This window comes from Arabidopsis thaliana (genome assembly GCF_000001735.4).
Source record: "Arabidopsis thaliana chromosome 1 sequence".
NCBI classification, from domain to species: domain Eukaryota; kingdom Viridiplantae; phylum Streptophyta; class Magnoliopsida; order Brassicales; family Brassicaceae; genus Arabidopsis; species Arabidopsis thaliana.
Window position 1 is genome coordinate 1,084,715 of NC_003070.9, and position 21,575 is coordinate 1,106,289.

Genomic DNA, 21,575 nt, shown 5'->3' on the forward strand with positions numbered 1-21,575 from the left:
CTGATCCAGTAGGACCCATTTTATTTCCTCTGTACAATTAAAAACGAAAGAGACATCTATAAACGTGGTATTCACGCGCGCTTAGACTAACGCGTGAGGAATAATGAAAAGAACAGGCTCAACCTTCGTGGCGGGTCAAACCTCAAAGGTCTATAGAACAACAATTTTGTCTCAAAAGAGTATTCGTCAGACCTCAGAAAACATTTATTGTACTATAATATTAGTAATTCTTGTATTTTGATATTCTTTAGCTTTAGTTTTCAGGATAAGTGGGGATTTTTATAAAAATTTGTAATTATAAACCATAGATTTTATTTTTCCCCAATAAAAATATTACAATGTACTGATGTAGTGATTAGTGAGTAAATTAATACTCCCTTTGCTTTCCACGAGCAGAGCTTAGAAAAGGTTTTGGACTTGAGTTTGCAGGTCTGTCCTTGTCCTTGTGTACATAACGTTCTTCTTGCTTTTTTAGAGTTCCCAAAAAACCAATAATATATCGGCATTTATTTCATTTGTTACACTTGTATTTTCATTTTTGGTTTCATGGGTTGTATGTCTTGCTTCTTTCTTTAATTTTCTTTTTTTCTTTAATTTTGTTCTGCAGACTTTGTGCATGCCAGTGTTAAATAACAAAATCAAAACAATAATAATAATACAAACTTCGTCCTTGTAATGACTGCCGCGTGGCATCCAGTTCATAGTCCTCGTAAATCCCACTTGTGCCTTGTGAGACCTCTGGCTCTCATCACACAACTCAAAAATTCAAAATACGTAAACAACTGTCATGTTGAATCACGATGTTTAAGTTTTACTTACCAACACTACACGATTTACCTTTTATTTTCTAACCGTACGAGCTAAACGCACATAAATATTCTTTAGTTTGTCTCGGGCAACGTATATTATATTTTGTTCCACAAAAACGATAGGATTCTAGTTAGATAAAAAGTTTCATCCCAAGTTAAAGTGACCGTATATGGACTTGACGTTAAAGCCCAATATATTGTGACAAAAGAAAAACTCAACACTGATAAAAGGGGCCCATATATTATTGTCTGCGAGGGAACCTTACTAAGTCATATGCTACATGGGGATGATAGTTGATGATTGTCTGCGAGGGAATCTGGATACTATATGTTTTAAATTAAAGAATTGTGATTTTACATATAATGAGCACCTGTTGTATCAAAAAAATCAATCAACATGTCTCACTAAAAAAAACAAAAAAACTGTTATATGAGTTGTATATTATTACTACTGATTTTAAAAAGAACAAATAATTAGATAATTGATTTTTTTTGTTATGTAAGAAATCGGACAAAATTAGTTTTTCCGCGTCCGAAATACAAGCTCGTAATAACAAAGAAAAGACAGGGGTAATTTGGGGATGTAATTGTCATAATTCAACGTCTACTTATGATGCTGTCATTTTAATTAAAGTAAATATTTTCTCCAAAAACAAATCCCAAAGGTGGGGGAGGTAAGGGAAGAGGGAAGCACGAAAGCCAAAATAAAACGAAACTTTTTTTTATAATCTGAGAAAGTTTGCGACATTACAACAATCAGAAGAATCAACGCGTTTCGGTTTTGCTAATTCCCTTTATTTTTCTGGGCATTGAATCTGGTTTCTTGAAGCATTCTCGTATACGCATTGTCGGTGTATTTGTCGGTGTATTGGAAGGCTTAGTTACAAAGAAGAAGTTCAATGTTGCTCTGATTTCAGCTAGATCCAGAGAATAAGCAAAATAACATTGAGTTTCTTATTCGTTAAACAATAATGGTAAAGGTTTCTTTCATTCATGGGTTTTTCATGTTTTTTTTTTCGTGATTGCATTTAAATTCGTTTCGTTTTATGATGATGGATAGGGTTTATGTTTTGATTTATTTCCTCGTGTGATGTCGTTTTTGATTGAATCTGAGTTTTGTAATTGAGTCATTGATGATGAGTTTTGAGTTTGGCGATTGTGATTTTTTTTTTCAATCTTTGAGCTGTTTCGAGTCATGGCATCGTTGAGTCCCTGTACGACAGAGATTTGACTTCAATTCAGACGTGTCTGATAGAGTTTGGTGCTTAGTCCTATAACTTGTCTGATTCTCTATTTAGCTACTAGTGGTTACAGAGACGTGTAGGTACATTGCTACGGTTTCAAATTACCTTAAAAGCCGAAATTCTATATGCTATTTGAACCTAAATGCAAGTTTCTTGATTGCACATTAGGAGATGCAATCTTCGAAGCTTTGAGTTTGTTGTAATGTTATTTGAGCGTGAGGCTACGTTCTGCTTTCTAACATCATGTTTACAACTGTTAAAACGAAGTGAAATAGCTTAACCAGTTCTTGTTTGCATTTCTGGTCTGGAGATTTTATTTCCTTTTGACACCCTTTCTTTCCTGCAGGTTGCTACCTTCAACCCTGCAGTTGGGTCCCATGTGTGGGTGGAGGACCCCGATGAAGCATGGTTAGATGGTGAAGTTGTAGAGATCAACGGTGACCAGATCAAAGTTCTCTGCGCTTCAGGAAAACAAGTATGTGCTCTATTATCCTGCTATTTCACTTGAAAGGCTTGCCAGTTGTTCCTCTGCAATCTGTGTTTGACTTTGGAAGCACGAGAAGCTTTTACGAAAACCTTTTTTTTTTCTTTGGAAACCACAGGTCGTTGTTAAAGATTCCAATATTTATCCAAAAGATGTTGAAGCGCCCGCATCTGGGGTGGAAGATATGACAAGGCTGGCTTATTTACATGAACCTGGAGTCCTTCAGAATTTGCAATCAAGATATGATATAAATGAGATTTATGTGAGTAACTTCACTGAGATTTATCTTCTTGTGTGGGTAGAAACACATGTACTGTATATGTGTACCAAGCACAAGCGAGAAGCTATTGCATCTCCGTGTTATTTACGATTTGTTGTAAGACTGAATCCTCGTTTTACTTTCAGACATATACGGGAAGCATACTGATTGCTGTTAACCCGTTTAGAAGACTTCCGCATCTATATAGTAGCCATATGATGACTCAATATAAAGGTGCTTCCCTCGGTGAGCTGAGTCCACATCCTTTTGCCGTTGCAGATGCTGCATATAGGTAATTTAGCGCAGACTCTTCGAATAATTGCTTTCCGATGTTATTATTAATGTAGTTGGACTGTTTGCTTGGTGTATTCTATTGCAGACAGATGGTTAATGAAGGAGTTAGTCAGTCTATCTTGGTTAGCGGTGAAAGTGGTGCTGGTAAAACTGAAAGCACAAAGTTGCTTATGAGATATCTTGCCTTCATGGGAGGGCGAGGTGCTGCTACCGAAGGAAGGACTGTCGAGCAGAAAGTGTTAGAGGTGAAAGAATAGTTACACATGTCTTTTTTTTTTGTATATATAAAGAATGGTCAGATCTTTGTCTTATCACAGACTCAGAGTTAATTTTGCATTAGAAACTGGAGTAAATAATAATACCAAAACTTCAGAATTCCAGTGGCCTAGATTGGCTTATTGCGTTGATCTGTTTCTTATTACTTCTTATATTTACGTTTCATACAGTCGAATCCTGTTTTAGAAGCATTTGGAAATGCAAAGACTGTTAAGAACAATAATTCCAGGTAAGGAGGTTTCCTTGTACTGTGCTTCGCATTCTTTCAATTATATTTAAGTTTTTTTTGTGTGTGAAAGGTTTGAAATTATTTCTTTGTGTATTTTATAGTCGATTTGGTAAGTTCGTGGAGATTCAATTTGACCAATCGGGGAGGATATCTGGAGCTGCTATAAGAACTTATTTGTTGGAAAGATCACGTGTTTGCCAGGTGTCCGATCCCGAAAGAAACTATCATTGTTTCTACATGCTTTGTGCTGCACCAGAAGAAGTAAGTTTTAGATCAAAATTAACTTTTAAAATGACCAGTGAAGTAGCTGCTGATTCTCAGCGTACTAAAATGTATACTTATTTCTACTTTCAGGATGCTAAGAAGTTTAAGCTTGGTGATCCTAAGATATACCACTATCTCAATCAGTCTAAGTGTATACAATTGGATGCTATGAATGATGCGGAGGAATATCATGCAACAAAAAAGGCTATGGATGTCGTCGGGATCAGTTCCGAAGAGCAGGTACCTCCATCTGTTAAACATAGCAAAACCTGATATGTTATCTTGATCACCAACTTCTTAACATTTCCGGCATGCCTTTAGGATGCAATTTTCCGTGTTGTGGCTTCCATTCTGCATCTTGGGAATATTGAATTTGCTAAAGGGACAGAGATTGATTCATCAATTCCCAGAGATGAAAAATCTTGGTTTCATTTAAAAACTGCCGCCGAGCTTCTCATGTAAATGGCTTGACTTATATAGACTGAAGTGGGTTGCTTCTGTATGTGACTGAAGTGGGGATCCTTACTAGCATATTCTTTTGCTGCAGGTGTAATGAAAAGTCACTTGAGGATTCTCTATGCAAGCGTATCATGGCAACCCGGGATGAAACAATCACAAAAACTCTCGATCCAGAAGCCGCTCTTCTTAGCCGAGATGCTTTGGCAAAAGTCATGTACTCAAGGTTGTTTGACTGGTGAGTTTCTCTGTTCTCAACTGACGAAGACATTCTCAGTAGCTAATTCTCTTCATTTGAAGAAATAAGTTTGAATTGTATTTAGACAGAACTGTTTTATACTAATTATTTTTCTGTCTATGCAGGCTCGTTGAGAAGATTAATACTTCAATTGGTCAAGATCCTGATTCAAAGTACTTGATTGGTGTTCTGGATATATATGGATTCGAGAGTTTCAAGACAAACAGGTGCTTAACCGGTATGCCTGTTGTTTTAAGATTGCATAGATGTGTTTCGTAACAATAACAGGTCTACATTGGAATTCTGGTTGTTTAACATAAATACGGAAATTTAAACTTGTCTCATGTCGTTGCTTGTACATAGTGTTCTATATTGGTCTGATCCATTTCATCGTCAAGGCAGTGATGTTTCTAACATGGACGGTTGAGATTTTTCTAATTCCTATTGTTGTTTGAGCTTGTGACTCTACCCTGCTCAACGTGATTCGAAAGGGACTACTATTAGATAAATGAATTATACTGATGAAACATATCTGTAGGGAAAGTATTGACTGTGTGACCGTCAAAGAACTTATGACCACGTTGGATCCTAGATTGTCGTTGTTTATTGTCCCACTGCTTACTGTTGCAAGTATTGTTTTGCAGTTTTGAGCAATTTTGCATCAATTTGACTAATGAGAAACTTCAGCAGCACTTTAATCAGGTTTTGATCAAATAAGCTCTTTCATTTTTTTCAATTTTGGCCTTTTGCATTTATGCAGTTTTTCTAACTTGTGTAACATCGTACTATGCAGCACGTCTTTAAAATGGAGCAAGAGGAGTATAAAAAAGAGGAGATCAACTGGAGCTATATTGAGTTTGTTGACAATCAAGATATTTTAGACTTAATAGAAAAGGTTATCTGTGATTATCTCTATATTTTCGTTCATGCACAGTGATCTTTGAATGTGGCAACTAACATGTTTTAGGATGCTCCTAAAGCTTCTAAGCCATCCCAAATTGTTCTCTTAGATTTTTATTAGTGATGCTTTTTTTAACCTTAGTTTTGATTGCTATCGATGTTGTTAATGTCATTAATATTGTATGTTATGACTCTCAATTCATTAATTGCTAATCCTTGCTTGTGTTTTTTTTTTCAGAAACCCGGAGGTATTATTGCTCTTCTAGATGAAGCTTGGTGAGTTTGAAACCCAATATTAGATGCTTAATCCATGCTTTGTTCTGCTTATAATTTACTTTTCCAATATTTTTATATTTGTTTTAAGAGAAATGTAGCTGACGTGATGATTTCGTTTTGCAGCATGTTTCCTAGATCAACACACGAGACATTTGCTCAGAAACTATACCAGACATACAAAAACCACAAGCGCTTTACCAAGCCGAAATTGGCTCGTAGCGACTTCACTATTTGTCATTATGCTGGTGATGTGAGCATCTTTTGCTTATCTGCTGCGTTCATTGGTTAAAATGATTTTGAAAAGATATACAAGAAAGTCAATAATTGGTTTGTAAATATCTCGTTTAACAACCTTGAGTGTATTGTTCCAGGTCACGTATCAGACTGAACTTTTTCTAGACAAGAACAAGGATTATGTTATTGCTGAGCATCAAGCGTTGTTAAATGCTTCTACATGTTCATTTGTTGCAAATTTGTTCCCACCAGTATCTGACGATTCCAAACAATCAAAATTCTCCTCTATAGGTACCCGTTTCAAGGTGAGTCTGATTTTGGTCTCCACTTTCATCTTAGCATGTTTTAATCTTTATTTCTTAATGTTACTGATTTCATATTTATGCTTTTTTGCAGCAACAATTGGTATCATTGCTTGAGATTCTCAATACAACGGAGCCACATTATATCAGATGTATAAAGCCTAATAATCTTCTGAAGCCTGGAATCTTTGAGAACCAAAACGTTCTACAGCAATTGCGTTGCGGGGTGCGAATGACATCTCTTTTCGGTTATATATCAAGCTTCTCCTAAAAATTATTAAATCCCCAAGATTGATTGTATTTTGGGTGTTTTTCTGACCTCAGGGAGTGATGGAGGCAATCCGGATTAGTTGTGCTGGTTATCCTACTAGGAAGCACTTTGACGAGTTCTTGAACAGATTTGGTATCATTGCTCCACAAGTGTTGGACAAGAAGTAAGATGTCTCTTCCTCATCGGATAGCCTTCAATGCGAGGTTATTTTCAATGACTTGTCTTGCTGACTCCTCTTTTCTTTTTACTAGTTCTAATGAGCCAGCTGCCTGCAAGAAGCTTCTTGATAAGGCGGGACTTGAAGGATATCAGGTAATTTCTTTAATTAGCAGAATATTGTTTGTCAGTTTCTTCAGTCTGCTTCTATGATGAGTTACCTGAGATTGGAAACGTTTTCTTTTGTAGATTGGTAAATCAAAGGTTTTTCTTAGGGCTGGACAAATGGCAGACTTGGATACTAGAAGAACTGAAATCTTGGGAAGATCGGCGAGCATTATCCAAAGAAAAGTGCGATCATATCTTGCGCAGAAAACTTTTATCCAACTGCGTATTTCTGCTACACAAATCCAAGCAGTTTGTAGAGGTATTTAGATTGTCATCTTCTTATTGTTTGTCTTGGTTTTTTACTTTACTTCTCAAACTAACTTGCAAACTTATGGGTCACTCTTTTTTCAGGTTATCTTGCTAGAAGTATATACGAAGGCATGCGCAGGGAAGCTGCTGCTTTGAAAATCCAGAGAGACTTGCGTAAGTTTCTGGCCAGGAAAGCTTACACTGAGCTATTTTCTGCTACTATTTTAATTCAAGCGGGTATGCGTGGTATGGTTTCCCGAAAGGAATTGTGTCTCAGAAGGCAGACTAAAGCTGCAACCATAATCCAGGTATGATGTTGTAAAATTAATGAAGTATGGTGCTGTCAAGTTTGACTGCTCATGGACCACTACTATTCATCATTAGACTGCATACTACCAAGAAAACAGTCGAATAACAACATGAATAGTAGTTTTTCTCTGTGTGGCGTTCTAATCGTGACAACCCATTTACATTACAGACCCGGTGTCGCGTATACTTGGCTCGGCTGCATTACCGAAAACTAAAGAAAGCAGCCATCACGACACAATGTGCATGGAGAGGAAAAGTTGCGCGGAAAGAACTCAAAAATCTTAAGATGGTGAGATGTGGTTTCTTTCTTCGTTTTGTTTTGCTTCTTTTGTCTGATCATCTTACTACTTGGTTAAAATCAACTATTTTCTGAAGTTGACTTCTTAAGATATTGTTTTGCATGAAAACTAACACAATTTCTGTTATTCATTTAACACAGGCTGCTCGAGAAACAGGAGCTCTTCAAGAAGCCAAAAACAAGCTAGAGAAGCAAGTTGAGGAACTGACATGGAGATTACAGTTAGAAAAACGAATGAGGGTGAGTTTTCTCTTTCCTCGTCAAATTGACCTCTGATTTCCTGTGGGTTTCCTGCACGTAATCAAAATTGCTAAACTACCCTCTCTTCATTTCTCAACGCTGCAGACTGACCTGGAAGAGGCCAAAAAGCAAGAAAATGCAAAATATGAGTCTTCTTTAGAGGAAATACAAAATAAGTTCAAAGAAACCGAGGCATTACTCATTAAAGAGCGTGAAGCTGCCAAGACAGTTTCCGAGGTGCTCCCTATTATTAAGGAGGTTCCTGTAGTTGACCAGGAATTAATGGAGAAACTCACAAATGAAAATGAAAAGTTGAAGGTGGGTCTCGATTTTGGATCTGTAGCTTGCCATAGTTAATGGTTAATACTGTTTACAGAATCTTCCACCGAATGAAAAACTATGCTTAAAAGGTGCCTCTTTATTGTTTATCTTATGCAGGGGATGGTGAGTTCTCTTGAGATAAAGATAGATGAGACAGCAAAAGAACTTCATGAAACAGCCAGGATTAGTCAGGATAGACTAAAGCAAGCGTTGGCGGCAGAATCTAAAGTAGCGAAGTTGAAGACTGCGATGCAGAGGTACTGTTTGCATGACTCTATCTATTAGCAGTGGCAGTAATATATTACTTATCTTGTTCAGACAATAAGCTGATGTTTCATTTGCAGGCTTGAAGAGAAGATTTCAGACATGGAAACTGAGAAACAAATTATGCTTCAGCAAACAATCTTAAACACTCCTGTGAAATCTGTAGCAGGGCATCCTCCAACTGCAACTATTAAGGTAGAATTGTTTCTAAGATACTGAAACATATGGTCTTTTGTGTTACCTTCTACTTGTGCTTGATGTTAAACTTTTTGGTCCTGTTTGCAGAATCTGGAAAATGGCCACCGTACAAACTTGGAAAACCAGTTCAATGTAGGGTAGCTCTTCCAAAACTACTATCTTGATCTCTTGGATTTCTCATATCCTTTTCTTTTGCATTTTCTGTTGGTTTGTTCATCTGAGAAGTATACTTTTTCAGGAAGTTGAGGTCAATGGAAATGCTGGGAAATCTGCTGCAGAACGTCAACTTGTACTGGCCAATCACTTTATACTATATATGCAAACAGTTTTAACAAGTAACTCTGTTAATCTGATTTTCTCTGCCGGTGCAGGAGAATGTTGATACTCTCATCGACTGTGTTAAGGAAAACATTGGTTTCAGTAATGGGAAACCTATTGCTGCATTTACAATATACAAGTGTCTTCTTCACTGGAAGTGCTTTGAATCAGAGAAGACTAGTGCGTTTGATCGTCTTATTGAGATGATTGGTTCCGCGATTGAGGTAAATTGGGGTGCATTTTGTGCCATTATGAAGATACTGATATGTCCCAAAATGAGGATTCTTATGTATGTCTTGTAAAATGGCTGTTAATTCCTAGGGCATGGAAAGACTTATTTGCATAACTTATTATGTCACCTGCTTGAGATAGGATTCAACTAGCCGTTGCTTTCTAATTTGACACTATATGTTGTATGTTCTCTTATATCCTTTTATCATACACTAATCATCTAGTGGAGAGGAGTATAAGCCTTTTTTTTGTTTGTCTTATCATTTGGAAGTAACAATTGCTGCTCTACTGAAATTTTTTTCTTTTCAGAATGAAGATGACAATGGTCATTTGGCGTATTGGTTGACAAACACATCGGCACTACTGTTTTTACTTCAAAAAAGTCTTAAACCTGCTGGCGCCGGAGCAACGGCAAGCAAGAAGCCACCCATAACAACTTCCTTGTTTGGAAGAATGGCCTTGGTATTTTAACTTTCTGTGTTAGTAGGGCTTTTTGACGGATCTTTTACTTTGAATCTTAACTATCCTTTCCCTTATTGTTTAACCAGAGCTTCCGCTCATCACCAAACCTTGCTGCTGCGGCTGAAGCTGCTGCTCTTGCGGTGATCCGCCCAGTGGAGGCAAAATACCCGGCTCTGCTTTTCAAGCAACAGCTTGCAGCATATGTGGAGAAAATATTTGGGATGATTAGGGATAACTTGAAGAAAGAGCTCTCAGCTTTAATATCTATGTGCATTCAGGTTTCATTGACTTCTCTCTTTGCAGCTATATATTTTTGTCCTGACTTTACGTTGTTGTATCCTAATGCTGTGACCACTCGCTTGTTGCGTTGCACCTTGATAATAAATGTGTTTTACTATTGTAACAAGTCCTGTTCTGTCAAAACTTTGAACTTCAGGCACCGAGAATTTCAAAAGGAGGGATACAAAGATCTGCTAGATCTCTTGGAAAAGATTCTCCTGCTATTCACTGGCAGAGCATTATTGATGGTCTCAATTCGCTGCTTGCCATATTGAAAGATAATTATGTAAGGAAATAGTAAAAGTTCCATGACATTATTCTGTTTTCAAATCCTCAAATTCTCATATGTTTCATGGTGTACAGGTTCCTTTGGTACTCATCCAGAAGATACACACTCAAACTTTCTCGTTCGTCAATGTGCAACTATTTAACAGGTAAATAATACTTGAGAATTACATCTAATGGTTTCTACACACCTTATCATCGATACTCGTCAAAGTACAAACCTTCCTATGGTTGATATTTCTCAAATTCCTATGGAAGATATAAGCCAAGATCACTAGTGTTTTCTTACTTGGTTTTTTCCTTAACATCTTACAATAGCCTTCTACTGCGTAAAGAGTGTTGTACATTCAGCAATGGAGAATTTGTAAAGTCTGGGCTTGCAGAGCTAGAATTGTGGTGCGGCCAAGTCAATGAAGTAAGTTCCTACCTCACGTTTTCCTTCCGGAAAAAGTTTCTTTCGGCTCATTATATCATTCTTTGATTTTGCAGTATGCTGGGCCATCTTGGGATGAACTGAAACACATCAGACAAGCTGTTGGGTTCCTGGTATGTTTTACTCTTGTTTAATACTAACTTGTGGAACTCTTGTTTCTTGAATCTTCAAAAACGAATACTTCTCCTCTCGTAACTTATCAGGTTATCCACCAGAAGTACAGAGTATCATACGATGATATAGTACATGATCTTTGCCCGGTAAAGCTCCTTCTTAGTTTCTAGAAACACGTTTTTGCCTAGACTCCATACTTAATGGCTTTCTTGTTTCACTTTATTACAGATCCTTAGTGTCCAACAACTTTACCGGATATGCACATTATACTGGGACGACTGCTATAACACCCGAAGTGTGTCTCAAGAGGTAATATCGAGCATGCGTGCGCTCATGACAGAAGAATCCAACGATGCCGACAGCAATTCCTTCTTGTTGGATGATAATTCCAGGTAACTCGAATCATTTCTTAAAGATTAATATCAGTAGTAGAAACTAAAACCGGTTTATTGTTCGCAGCATTCCCTTCTCAATAGACGAGATTTCGAATTCGATGCACGAAAAAGACTTTGCGAGTGTCAAACCGGCCAAAGAGCTACTGGAAAACCCAGAATTCGTATTCTTGCACTAGTGAGAAGCTCGGATTCTAAAAAAGCTCTTCCTCTGTTTCTTTTTAGTCTGAGTGGGGGAGGGGTGCCTTCTTGAACCAAAAGGAAAGAAGATTACAAAAGTGTAAATTTTTACTTCTTGTGGGGTTGTTTCTTTCTTGCAAAACCTCTGTGATTTCTCTCTCACCAATTCATTCATTTATTTATTTGACCCCATTTCAAAGTTTTTTCTCCATTTTAGACCCAAGATTATTATCTGGTTTTTTTTTTTCACGGCTCAAGTTCTACACGATGAAGATCCTTTGTTGTTGTTGTACAGAATTAATCTACTTAATTTGTTATAAACTTGCCCCAACTCTTTTCAGTGATTTTTTTTTAAAAAATTTGGGACTCAATCAAACTCCATTACACCTGGTGATATTGGTTTAAAACCAACGTTTCTGACTTCAACAGCCGAGATTCAAAGACTTCAAAACCTTCCAAAAAAAAACAAATTCATAACTGGTTCGGAAAGATAAATTGACAAACCCGAGAGAGATAGAGGAACACGAACGCTTATAGTCGATCGCAAATAGGCCTTTCACTTGAGGTGTCTGTCTCAAGTTCGAATTCTAAAAGTTTTATGGTTTTTTTTGTTTAACTGTGTTTTATGTTGGGCCAAATTGTTTTTTGCTTTTAGGCATTAAATTTAGTCGGGCCGGCCCTGCACATAAAATTAATATGATGAAATGTTTTGGGTTTGATACTTTGATTCATAGAAAAAGTAAATTAGTCTCTACTGATAGTAATTTAATTAAATACTAGTATTTCATTATTTTGTAAGAAATTTTAGAAAGGGAAAAAAAAAAAAGGTTACGCGAAGGAAACCAAAAACCCTTTAGGGACTTGGATAGAAAAAAAAAAACCATTTTGTGCATCTTCTTCAAGCTGCGCCGCTTTCTCACTCTTTTTTATCTCTCAAATTTGACCTTCTCCGTTGTTCTTTCGCATCGCTCAGGTTCGTTTCGATCTCGAATTACATCTCCTACGGATTCAATATTTGTTCAACCTAATTGTTCCCATTTCTATCGCACGAAGATTAGTTCGGGGAATCTAATCGTAATCATAATGTTTTTTTAGATTGCGAATCGAAATTATTGTGATATTTAGGTAACGGAGCTCAGGTATAGAATCTGTGTGTCGACTTGATTAGGGCAGATGTAGAAAAACCTGAGAAGTAGTCTTTTTCAGATTAACTAGGGTTAGGGTTCTGATTTGATGCTCGGTTTTAAGCAGGAGCAGAAGCTTCAATCTTTGATAATGTCGAGGAACAAGGGTTTGGCTGAGCAAGATCTTAAAAAATTGGATGTAACTGTGCTACATCCTCTGTCTCCTGAGGTCATTTCTCGCCAGGCCACTATTAATATAGGTAACGCTTTTTTGAGTCTTTTATATAAGTTGATGTTGAAGAAACTGGCAGTTCCTATAAGCTAAAGATGATAGTGTTATGTTTCAGGAACCATTGGTCATGTCGCTCATGGAAAGTCCACTGTTGTTAAAGCTATTTCTGGTGTCCAGGTAAAATTTGATTATGCGGTTTTCACAATTGTAATCCTAGAGGCTTTTCTAGCTTGCAGCGTTTGATCAATTGGAGTGGGTGAAGTGATTTCTATGGTTTCCTTATCTTCTCTGTACAGACTGTCCGTTTTAAAAATGAATTGGAGCGTAACATTACCATTAAGCTTGGATATGCAAACGCCAAGATTTACAAATGTGAGGATGAGAAATGCCCTAGACCAATGTGCTACAAGTGAGTCCTTCTTACAACAGTGTTTTTATCTTCTACTTCTACTATAAGGTTTGAGTCAAGGTCTAACAACTTATCTGTTGTATTAGGGCCTACGGAAGTGGAAAGGAAGACACTCCCAATTGTGATGTCCCCGGATTTGAAAACTCCAAGATGAAACTATTGAGGCATGTCTCATTCGTTGATTGCCCGGTATGATGAGTTTTACCGTTATCTTTATTCTTCATTAATTACCATTTTCATTTGATAGTATAAGTGTATAACCATTTCATGTGTCAATGAGCTGTTCGTTTATTGTGTATTATCGATGTTGTTGTGCTCCACCTGCATGATTTTGGGTCTCTCATTTAATTGGGTGAAGGGCTTAAAGAGTGAGGGTTGATGGAGAAGTATTCATTGATGTTTCCATCTTTTGCTTTTCTTATCTCTACTTCATTCTTGTTGAATGTATTCTTGTTCTATTCTTCAGGGTCACGATATTCTCATGGCAACAATGCTTAATGGAGCAGCCATCATGGATGGTGCACTACTTTTAATCGCTGCAAATGAAACTTGTCCACAACCACAAACGTCTGAACATCTTGCTGCCGTTGAGATTATGCAACTTAAGCATATCATCATCCTTCAGAACAAGATTGATCTTATTCAAGAGAATGTTGCCATTAATCAGCACGAGGCAATTCAGAAATTTATAATGGTTAGGTTTTCTTATCTCTTAAGGATCTGTTGTAGCATTCTCATTTCGTCACTTGGTTAAGCTAAGTATTGAAGAACTTGGTTCTAAAATTTCTTTCACATCCTGTTGCAGAACACTGTTGCTGATGCTGCTCCGATCGTCCCTGTCTCAGCACAACTGAAATACAACATTGATGTGGTGTGCGAGTACATTGTCAAGAAGATCCCAATCCCTGAGAGGAATTTTGTGTCACCCCCAAATATGATAGTGATTCGGTCTTTTGATGTCAACAAACCTGGTTATGAGGTTGATGAGATCAAAGGTGGAGTTGCAGGTGGAAGTATCCTACGGGTATCTATTCTCTCTCTCTCCCTTTCTCTTGTTGTGCCTCTTAAGTACATCAAGCTTTATATGGTGTAATCAGTATCTCTTAACTACATGTATATTGTAGGGTGTTTTGAGAGTCAACCAATTAATCGAAATCCGACCTGGTATCGTTACCAAAGACGAGCGTGGCAACTCAAAATGCACTCCAATTTACTCTCGCATCATTTCACTCTACGCGGAACAGAACGAGCTTCAGTTTGCTGTTCCTGGAGGTCTAATAGGAGTTGGAACAACAATGGACCCAACTCTCACTCGTGCAGATCGATTAGTTGGTCAAGTCCTTGGTGAAATCGGTTCACTTCCTGATGTATTTGTTGAACTCGAGGTATAAACAACTCCTCACAACCATACTCTTCAGTCTTTATGGTCCTAATGGGTCTCTTAGTGTATTTTCTCCTTTTAATTTGTGGTTATGTAAAATCTGTAGGTGAACTTCTTTCTTCTACGACGTTTGTTGGGAGTGAGAACAAAGGGATCAGAGAAACAAGGGAAAGTGTCAAAGCTAACGAAAGGAGAGATTCTGATGCTCAACATTGGTTCGATGTCCACTGGAGCCAAAGTTGTAGGAGTTAAAGTCGATCTGGCTAAACTGCAACTGACTGCGCCTGTTTGTACCAGCAAAGGAGAGAAAGTGGCTCTAAGCAGACGTGTGGAAAAGCATTGGCGTTTGATTGGTTGGGGTCAGATTCAAGCTGGAACCACCATCGAAGTTCCTCCTTCACCTTTCTAAGCTATGTGTTATTTTTGTCCTTTTTGTTTGTGTTTCTGAAAAAAAGATTGTTAAACCCCTCAAAAAGATAATAAAACTCTTTTTCTCGTTGGGGGATTTTGGAGAGTTCGTCTTTGCGGATTAAACATCTTCAAACAGTACCTGATTTGTTATTGTTACTAGTTTGCTCTTTGTTATTGTTACTAGTTTGCTCTTTGTTTGTGTTTTTCTCTTAGATATTACTAAATTTTGTTGTCTCTCTTTTTTTTTTTGAAATTTTTGTCAGAGATACTCTGCTACTTGACTATACATACTTTCTTCAGAAAAGGAACAACTTCATTACTCATTAGGATCCGATCAAGTACGACTTTTTATAATAAATACGACTTTTTAGTCAAAATGTTCATGTCTTCTCTCTAAAGAACGTTATTTGTTTGCGATTTGAATTGAGTGTCTTGCCTTCCACTGTGTATATCCGTGCGAAAACTTATGTTACATAGACGGGACTGCAGAGGCAGCAAGTCTCCATTCGGCTCATCTGGAACTGTCTCAACAACACTTGCATTTGTGGTTCGCCTTCCCATTGAAATGAGAAGAATCGCTGACTGTGTTCCAAAGTGATGGGTTAACATGCCAACCTTTCATGCAGGGAAACAAGTTTAGTTACCTAGACTCCCGCAACAAATACTTGCACAAATTGAAACTCTGGAAGAAGATAAACCCGAATGGTACTTTCATCACGCACTTGCTCCACAATACCTTCTATTGGCTTGCCCTTCCACAGAGCCAAATTCTCTTCCACCAATAGCTTCCACTTTGTAATGGAGGCGCTCCTTCTTGAAGCGGGGAAAAAGCGTCCGCTCCAGGTTTTAAATTCCTTATGTGACCGTTAATCCTTAGGGGAACAAAAAAAGGAAATAAAGCCATCCAATTGAAAAAAGTGTTAAACTCATTTTAAAAAACATAATAATAATTTTCCCGAAAATTTAAAACTTAAACTTTAAAAAAATAAGTAATAATTTAACTAAAACTATGTTAATTAGAATTTGCCGTGTGAATCACGATGATACGAAGTAAATAAAAGTCTGACTATTATTAAATTTGATTTACTAACGTGTATTTGGTTAATCCAGTAGTTATACCGTGAAGCTTATGTAGCTTTATTTCTAGTCACGAATTAAAACATTAATCTATAGAATTAATTATGACCATTAATTATTTTTATGTGGAAAATAATTAGTCAAAGAAGAAGGTGTGATACTTTTTGCATGTTAGAAATTAATGAACTTGTAACTACTTTGACTGAACATTCTTAATTTTGACCGGACGGTTAGTCGGTTACAACACTAACCATACTTAACGGCTTATTATTGTTGTTATACTATATATCTAATGGCCATATATATATATAACGCTAAAGCTGTTCTCGTTTTTTAAGAGAAAAACAAAACTCGGGAGTTTCATGTGGCCTCATGTGTTTTCTGCTTCTCTTAGTATAAACTTAAGTCACTGATTTATTTCTTGGTGAAGTAGTTAATTAACTAACAGTTGACAAATCAACTAACTTATAGATAATACTCTTATCTTAAAACAATGAATTAATTAATTAACTAAATCATTTAATTCGAAATCAAATATTTTGCCACATTCCCAACGATTGTGATTCACTGGCCAATTAAAAATGTATCTAAAAATGCAATTATTTGCTCAGAATAGACCGTTTGATCATTAGCGATCAATCTCTAACTCAAATACTACGTATTAGCTTGATTATCAACGTGTGTACGTATCGATTTGTAGATACATGCATTATAAAATACTACTTTCACATATGTTTTGACTTTCTAGTTGAGGAATTCGAGCAGTGGTTAAGGCAAAATTCATGATAAATAATTAATCATGTCACATGCATTACCCTAAACTTACTGCATCATTAATTAAATCCCACTAGAACTCTATTTTACAAGAATATAATGTTCTTAGAAACCAGTTTAGAATTAACAAGTAACTTTTATTCTACTTATCTCATTTCTTAGAATGAGATTTCTAATTATTAGTAAGAACATAATTTATTTAATATATACACTGTGAGCAGCTTTTGGGTAAGAGTCATGTGAACATATATATGTCCTTGTTGCAAATTTGATCTTAACCACCACAATTATACAGCTATACTATTATATAGGTTTAATATATAATTAAATAAAATAAAACAAAGAAAGGGATAATTTTCACAAAGATCAATACAAAAGCCTTTTGGAGTATCTCCGAGGGGTCCCTTTTTAGAGAGACGATCACTGAACCTAACCAAAAAACTTAAAAATAATAATGTATCTATATACAAAGACACTATTATAGTACTCTTCTGCTTTTAAAATAAATTATGCAACACTATACATTGGCTCATATAAAATTATTGCTGACGTACCACCAACCTCAAATCCTGATGGATGAATTACACTCATAAATAACTATTATTAGCAACGTTATATATTTATAGTATTATCGATAGTTGTTGTTTACAACGGAATTCACTAGCACGATCTTTTTTTTTTTTTTTGTTAAATGGCTTTTTTCACTAGCCCGATTTACTTGCTTTTTTCTCTACAAAATAATTTTTTGTCTGTACATACAAAGCTGTGGGAGAAGAATGTATGTCGGCGTATATAGTTAGTGAAATTCTCCACTATTTCGAATTTATAATTTACGTCTACTTTTCATTTTATAACTCATATTTTACGTACGCTTGATTCCATATTCTCGAATAATCAAACAATTTTATATCATGACAACAATACATATGAACTTTACGACATGAGAATTTTATACGAGGAGAAACGGGTCAGTACGTAGAACTTGCATTACGACATACAAATATACAATATGTAAATAGCTGCAAATAATACAGCCAAATCGTGTAAATATTTATAGATATTTACTTTTTGATCTAAGTCTTTATATATAATTTCATATTCGGATGAATGAAACTCTAATTACTAAAACTAGTACTTACCTAATGGGAATACCGATTCGTGCACATGTCTATGTCATTTCCCCATGAATATTTTTTTCATCTTTGCTAATTTAAAGTTAGTGGATTACATCCATGCATGCATATATACTGTACTTCCCAAAAATATTATATGTGACGAATTTTGAGGAATTCTACGAGTTTCTAGACCTAGGTACGTTTATGATCCATTTAATACTATGAATGCTAATTTTATTAACATATCTTTTTATTAGGAACAAAAAAAGTTGTTATACAATTGCATTTAAGGAAATGAGTGCCAACTTTTATTTCATTTTTTCCAATGAAAGTCTTCAACTAAATTTAGTGTATTCCAATTTCCATGTAAGTGATATTAATATTTTTAATAAGATCCACTAAAGTATAATCAAGTATTCAAGTGGGGTAAAAGATGTAACAAACTTCCAACTATTCCCTTTGGAGATTATACAAATGTTCTCAGGGAGTGGAAATTGATATAAAACTTGAAATTGCTTAAAAGGACAAAAGAGAATGATATAGTTGCAAAAATAATAAAAAGATAGCTGCAATAATAAAATTAAGAAAGTTGCAAATTGATTTGATGTGGTTAGGTAGTCGGCGGGTGAGTAAAAAATTAAAAAGTGGGCCAACAAAATTAGGACCCGCTCTTGACTCATCATCACCTTCTCCACGTGGTTTAGTATTTGTCAGCATGACGTGCCACGTGGATTTATAAGACCAATGATTGAATTAACTCGGAGATATTAAATGATTTCTATAGGTTAGTAATTAACCTATTGGCTTATTTTTAAGTGGAGATAGTTGGCATAAACTAAAACAAACAAGTTATTCAAACTCTCTTTTATTTGGCCATAGAAAATAACAATCATATATGGTGGAGGGAATATTAGTTTGTCATAGTTTTGCCCAAAAAAAATAAAAAGTTTGTCAAATTTATTATATAAATCCAATATAAATGAGAAGAGTTTGAATAATCTGTCTTAAGAAAAAAGGTTAGTCTTAAAGTAAAAATAAAAGTAAAAGGAAACACTCTCTAGTTTCTCTACAATGGTCGTTTAGGTTCCACACTTAGAGCTTAATTTTATTTTATTTTCATACGTTTTTAACACTTTATTTTAGTTTAACCGCATTTTATGAAACTAAATTTAGCAATTTGCATGTCAGGTTGAGTTTACCATATAATTCAATCACCACGAAGAAAATAACATCTCAAATTCTAATTTCGATCAACAAATCTAAAAAACCTATCAGTATCACACGTACGTACTATTAAGACTCATCAATTTCATTCGCGTGAGTATGATCATACTGAAGCTCATGGTACTGGACCATACGATCAATTTTTTGGATGATGCGTACATGTTATGTATCTATCATATCATTATCTTTTGGTCCACTCTCCAATTTATAACCCTTTCACATCACTAAAATTCAAGTAAATTTGGTAACGAAAACCGATGGGAATCAAAATTCATACTATCAATAATCAGATTATGAAATGATAAAATAATACAGCTTATAGTTAAGGATTATTGTGAGATTTACTCTAATCAAAGTCGCACTTTGCAATAAAAGAATCGAATATTTTTATTTTTTTATACAAAAAACGTAAAGAATGTTAAATTATTTCGCATTTTAAGCAAAAGCATATGACAAAAGTTAGGTCCTAACTAAAATATTGCATACAAATTATTCACATTAATAAAATAATCAAATCCATAGAACGCGCAAATCACATGCAGTCTCGTTATAACTCTTAACCCCTATATATAGACACTCCTCTTCTCACTCCAAATCCAAACCAATAGATCTCATTTCTCATAATACAACAAAAACTAACATTCAACTTCACTACATATACTTTCAAATCGATCAAAACCCACCCTCAAAACATATACTTGCTTTCATTCAAAAACTCACTCAAGAAAATGGAGAATATGTTTAGACTCATGGCAAGTGAAGAATATTTCTCAGAGCGGCGATGTGTTTGGGTCAACGGTCCGGTTATCGTAGGAGCTGGTCCATCCGGTTTAGCTACAGCAGCTTGTCTACATGATCAAGGAGTCCCATTCGTTGTGGTCGAGAGATCAGATTGCATAGCGTCACTGTGGCAAAAACGAACCTACGATAGGCTCAAGCTTCACTTGCCCAAGAAATTCTGCCAATTACCGAAAATGCCCTTCCCGGATCACTACCCTGAATACCCAACGAAACGACAGTTCATCGATTACCTTGAGTCATACGCAAACCGGTTCGATATTAAACCGGAGTTTAATAAAAGCGTTGAGTCTGCTCGGTTTGATGAAACTAGCGGGCTATGGAGGGTTAGAACAACCTCAGACGGAGAGGAGATGGAATATATTTGCCGGTGGTTGGTGGTGGCGACGGGAGAAAACGCCGAACGTGTTGTCCCAGAGATTAATGGTCTTATGACGGAGTTTGACGGAGAAGTGATTCACGCTTGTGAGTATAAGTCCGGCGAGAAATTCAGAGGAAAGAGAGTTCTTGTCGTCGGATGTGGAAACTCAGGCATGGAAGTCTCTCTTGATCTTGCTAACCACAATGCAATTACTTCCATGGTCGTTAGAAGCTCGGTAAGCAAAACAAAACTGATAATTCTGTTTTTAAACAAAGCATAACTTTTGTATGAAACTTTATAGCTAATAGTGTTCTTGTGTTTTTTAATTCGACCAGGTTCATGTTTTACCGAGGGAGATTATGGGGAAATCAACATTTGGAATCTCAGTGATGATGATGAAGTGGCTACCTTTATGGCTCGTAGACAAGCTTCTGCTTATCTTATCGTGGTTGGTTCTAGGGAGCTTATCAAACTATGGGCTTAAAAGGCCTGACATCGGCCCAATGGAGCTTAAAAGCATGACAGGAAAGACGCCGGTTCTTGACATCGGTGCTCTGGAGAAGATAAAATCCGGCGACGTAGAAATTGTACCTGCAATCAAACAGTTCTCGCGTCACCACGTGGAGCTCGTAGATGGTCAGAAGCTAGATATCGACGCTGTGGTTCTCGCCACCGGTTATCGTAGCAACGTCCCTTCTTGGCTTCAGGAAAGTGAGTTCTTTTCGAAAAATGGGTTTCCGAAATCGCCGTTTCCAAACGCGTGGAAAGGGAAATCGGGATTATACGCGGCCGGATTCACGAGAAAAGGGTTGGCTGGAGCATCAGTAGACGCCGTTAACATCGCTCAAGACATTGGAAATGTGTGGAGAGAAGAGACCAAACGACAGAAGATGAGAAGAAATGTGGGTCACCGAAGATGCATCTCAGTTGCTTAAGCCTCACGTTAGGGGTTTTCAATAGGATATATATAAATAAATCGATTTATTTGTAAAAATATACAAAAGGAAAAATGTAAAATAGAGTAAAGAGAGCCCTCTCCTGAAGTCCCCGCCTGTTTTTTTTATTACACAGCTGTAGGGGCGTTTTGTAAAATTAGGATGATGTGGCTCTCTTATTTTTTTTTTATTACCAATTTACCATATATGCTTATGTAAAACCTTTATGGAGGTAAATCAAAATTAGTGTTTGTCTCATTGGGCATTTCCTTCAAACAAATACAAGAGAGAGAAGTTCGAA

The 21,575-nt window shown here is 36.3% G+C and overlaps 3 protein-coding genes across 5 annotated transcripts; all 3 read left to right on the forward strand.

Annotated features, from left to right (window-relative positions):
• The first annotated feature begins 1,455 nt into the window (after nucleotides 1–1,455).
• XIB (myosin XI B) lies at nucleotides 1,456–11,796 on the forward strand. 2 transcript variants are annotated; one of them, NM_100297.3, is made up of 38 exons: nucleotides 1,456–1,783; nucleotides 2,400–2,528; nucleotides 2,656–2,799; nucleotides 2,943–3,088; nucleotides 3,176–3,335; nucleotides 3,537–3,595; nucleotides 3,697–3,856; nucleotides 3,950–4,099; nucleotides 4,181–4,317; nucleotides 4,407–4,553; nucleotides 4,679–4,780; nucleotides 5,198–5,255; nucleotides 5,347–5,448; nucleotides 5,692–5,729; nucleotides 5,853–5,979; nucleotides 6,101–6,268; nucleotides 6,360–6,491; nucleotides 6,590–6,699; nucleotides 6,788–6,848; nucleotides 6,942–7,119; nucleotides 7,212–7,417; nucleotides 7,588–7,707; nucleotides 7,858–7,956; nucleotides 8,062–8,274; nucleotides 8,395–8,534; nucleotides 8,622–8,736; nucleotides 8,827–8,871; nucleotides 8,978–9,028; nucleotides 9,111–9,281; nucleotides 9,598–9,750; nucleotides 9,837–10,028; nucleotides 10,187–10,315; nucleotides 10,393–10,463; nucleotides 10,633–10,729; nucleotides 10,804–10,860; nucleotides 10,951–11,007; nucleotides 11,090–11,253; nucleotides 11,321–11,796. In NM_100297.3, the coding sequence occupies exons 1-38, from the start codon at nucleotides 1,781–1,783 to the stop codon at nucleotides 11,430–11,432; spliced, it is 4,503 nt and encodes a 1,500-aa protein (NP_171912.2). In that variant the 5' UTR covers nucleotides 1,456–1,780; the 3' UTR covers nucleotides 11,433–11,796. The 2 variants fall into 2 exon arrangements, with proteins under 2 accessions (NP_171912.2, NP_001321769.1); NM_001331465.1 differs by having other exon boundaries at nucleotides 10,804–11,007.
• A 371-nt stretch (nucleotides 11,797–12,167) lies between these two features.
• EIF2 GAMMA (eukaryotic translation initiation factor 2 gamma subunit) lies at nucleotides 12,168–15,187 on the forward strand. 2 transcript variants are annotated; one of them, NM_001331466.1, is made up of 9 exons: nucleotides 12,168–12,572; nucleotides 12,685–12,817; nucleotides 12,905–12,966; nucleotides 13,086–13,198; nucleotides 13,285–13,387; nucleotides 13,665–13,892; nucleotides 14,004–14,222; nucleotides 14,323–14,583; nucleotides 14,686–15,187. In NM_001331466.1, exons 2-9 carry the CDS (start codon nucleotides 12,709–12,711, stop codon nucleotides 14,986–14,988), a joined length of 1,398 nt encoding a protein of 465 aa, NP_001320247.1. In that variant the 5' UTR covers nucleotides 12,168–12,572; nucleotides 12,685–12,708; the 3' UTR covers nucleotides 14,989–15,187. The 2 variants fall into 2 exon arrangements, with proteins under 2 accessions (NP_001320247.1, NP_171913.1); NM_100298.3 differs by having other exon boundaries at nucleotides 12,168–12,406.
• Nucleotides 15,188–19,778: 4,591 nt separating this feature from the next.
• On the forward strand, nucleotides 19,779–21,527 carry YUC9 (YUCCA 9). Its single transcript, NM_100299.2, has 2 exons — nucleotides 19,779–20,574; nucleotides 20,675–21,527. Exons 1-2 carry the CDS (start codon nucleotides 19,909–19,911, stop codon nucleotides 21,272–21,274), a joined length of 1,266 nt encoding a protein of 421 aa, NP_171914.1. The 5' UTR covers nucleotides 19,779–19,908; the 3' UTR covers nucleotides 21,275–21,527.
• The last annotated feature ends 48 nt before the right edge of the window (nucleotides 21,528–21,575 follow it).

What these genes read in the sequence shown, in the direction of transcription:
- XIB (NM_100297.3), top strand. An exon ending in GTTAAGAACAATAATTCCAG is followed by an intron (nt 3,596 to 3,696) that starts GTAAGGAGGTTT and finishes TGTATTTTATAG; the next exon opens with TCGATTTGGTAAGTTCGTGG. An exon ending in AATGTGCAACTATTTAACAG is followed by an intron (nt 10,464 to 10,632) that starts GTAAATAATACT and finishes ATCTTACAATAG; the next exon opens with CCTTCTACTGCGTAAAGAGT.
- YUC9 (NM_100299.2), top strand. Translation starts at nt 19,909, where the DNA reads ATGGAGAATATGTTTAGACTCATGGCAAGTGAAGAATATTTCTCAGAG. An exon ending in CCATGGTCGTTAGAAGCTCG is followed by an intron (nt 20,575 to 20,674) that starts GTAAGCAAAACA and finishes TAATTCGACCAG; the next exon opens with GTTCATGTTTTACCGAGGGA.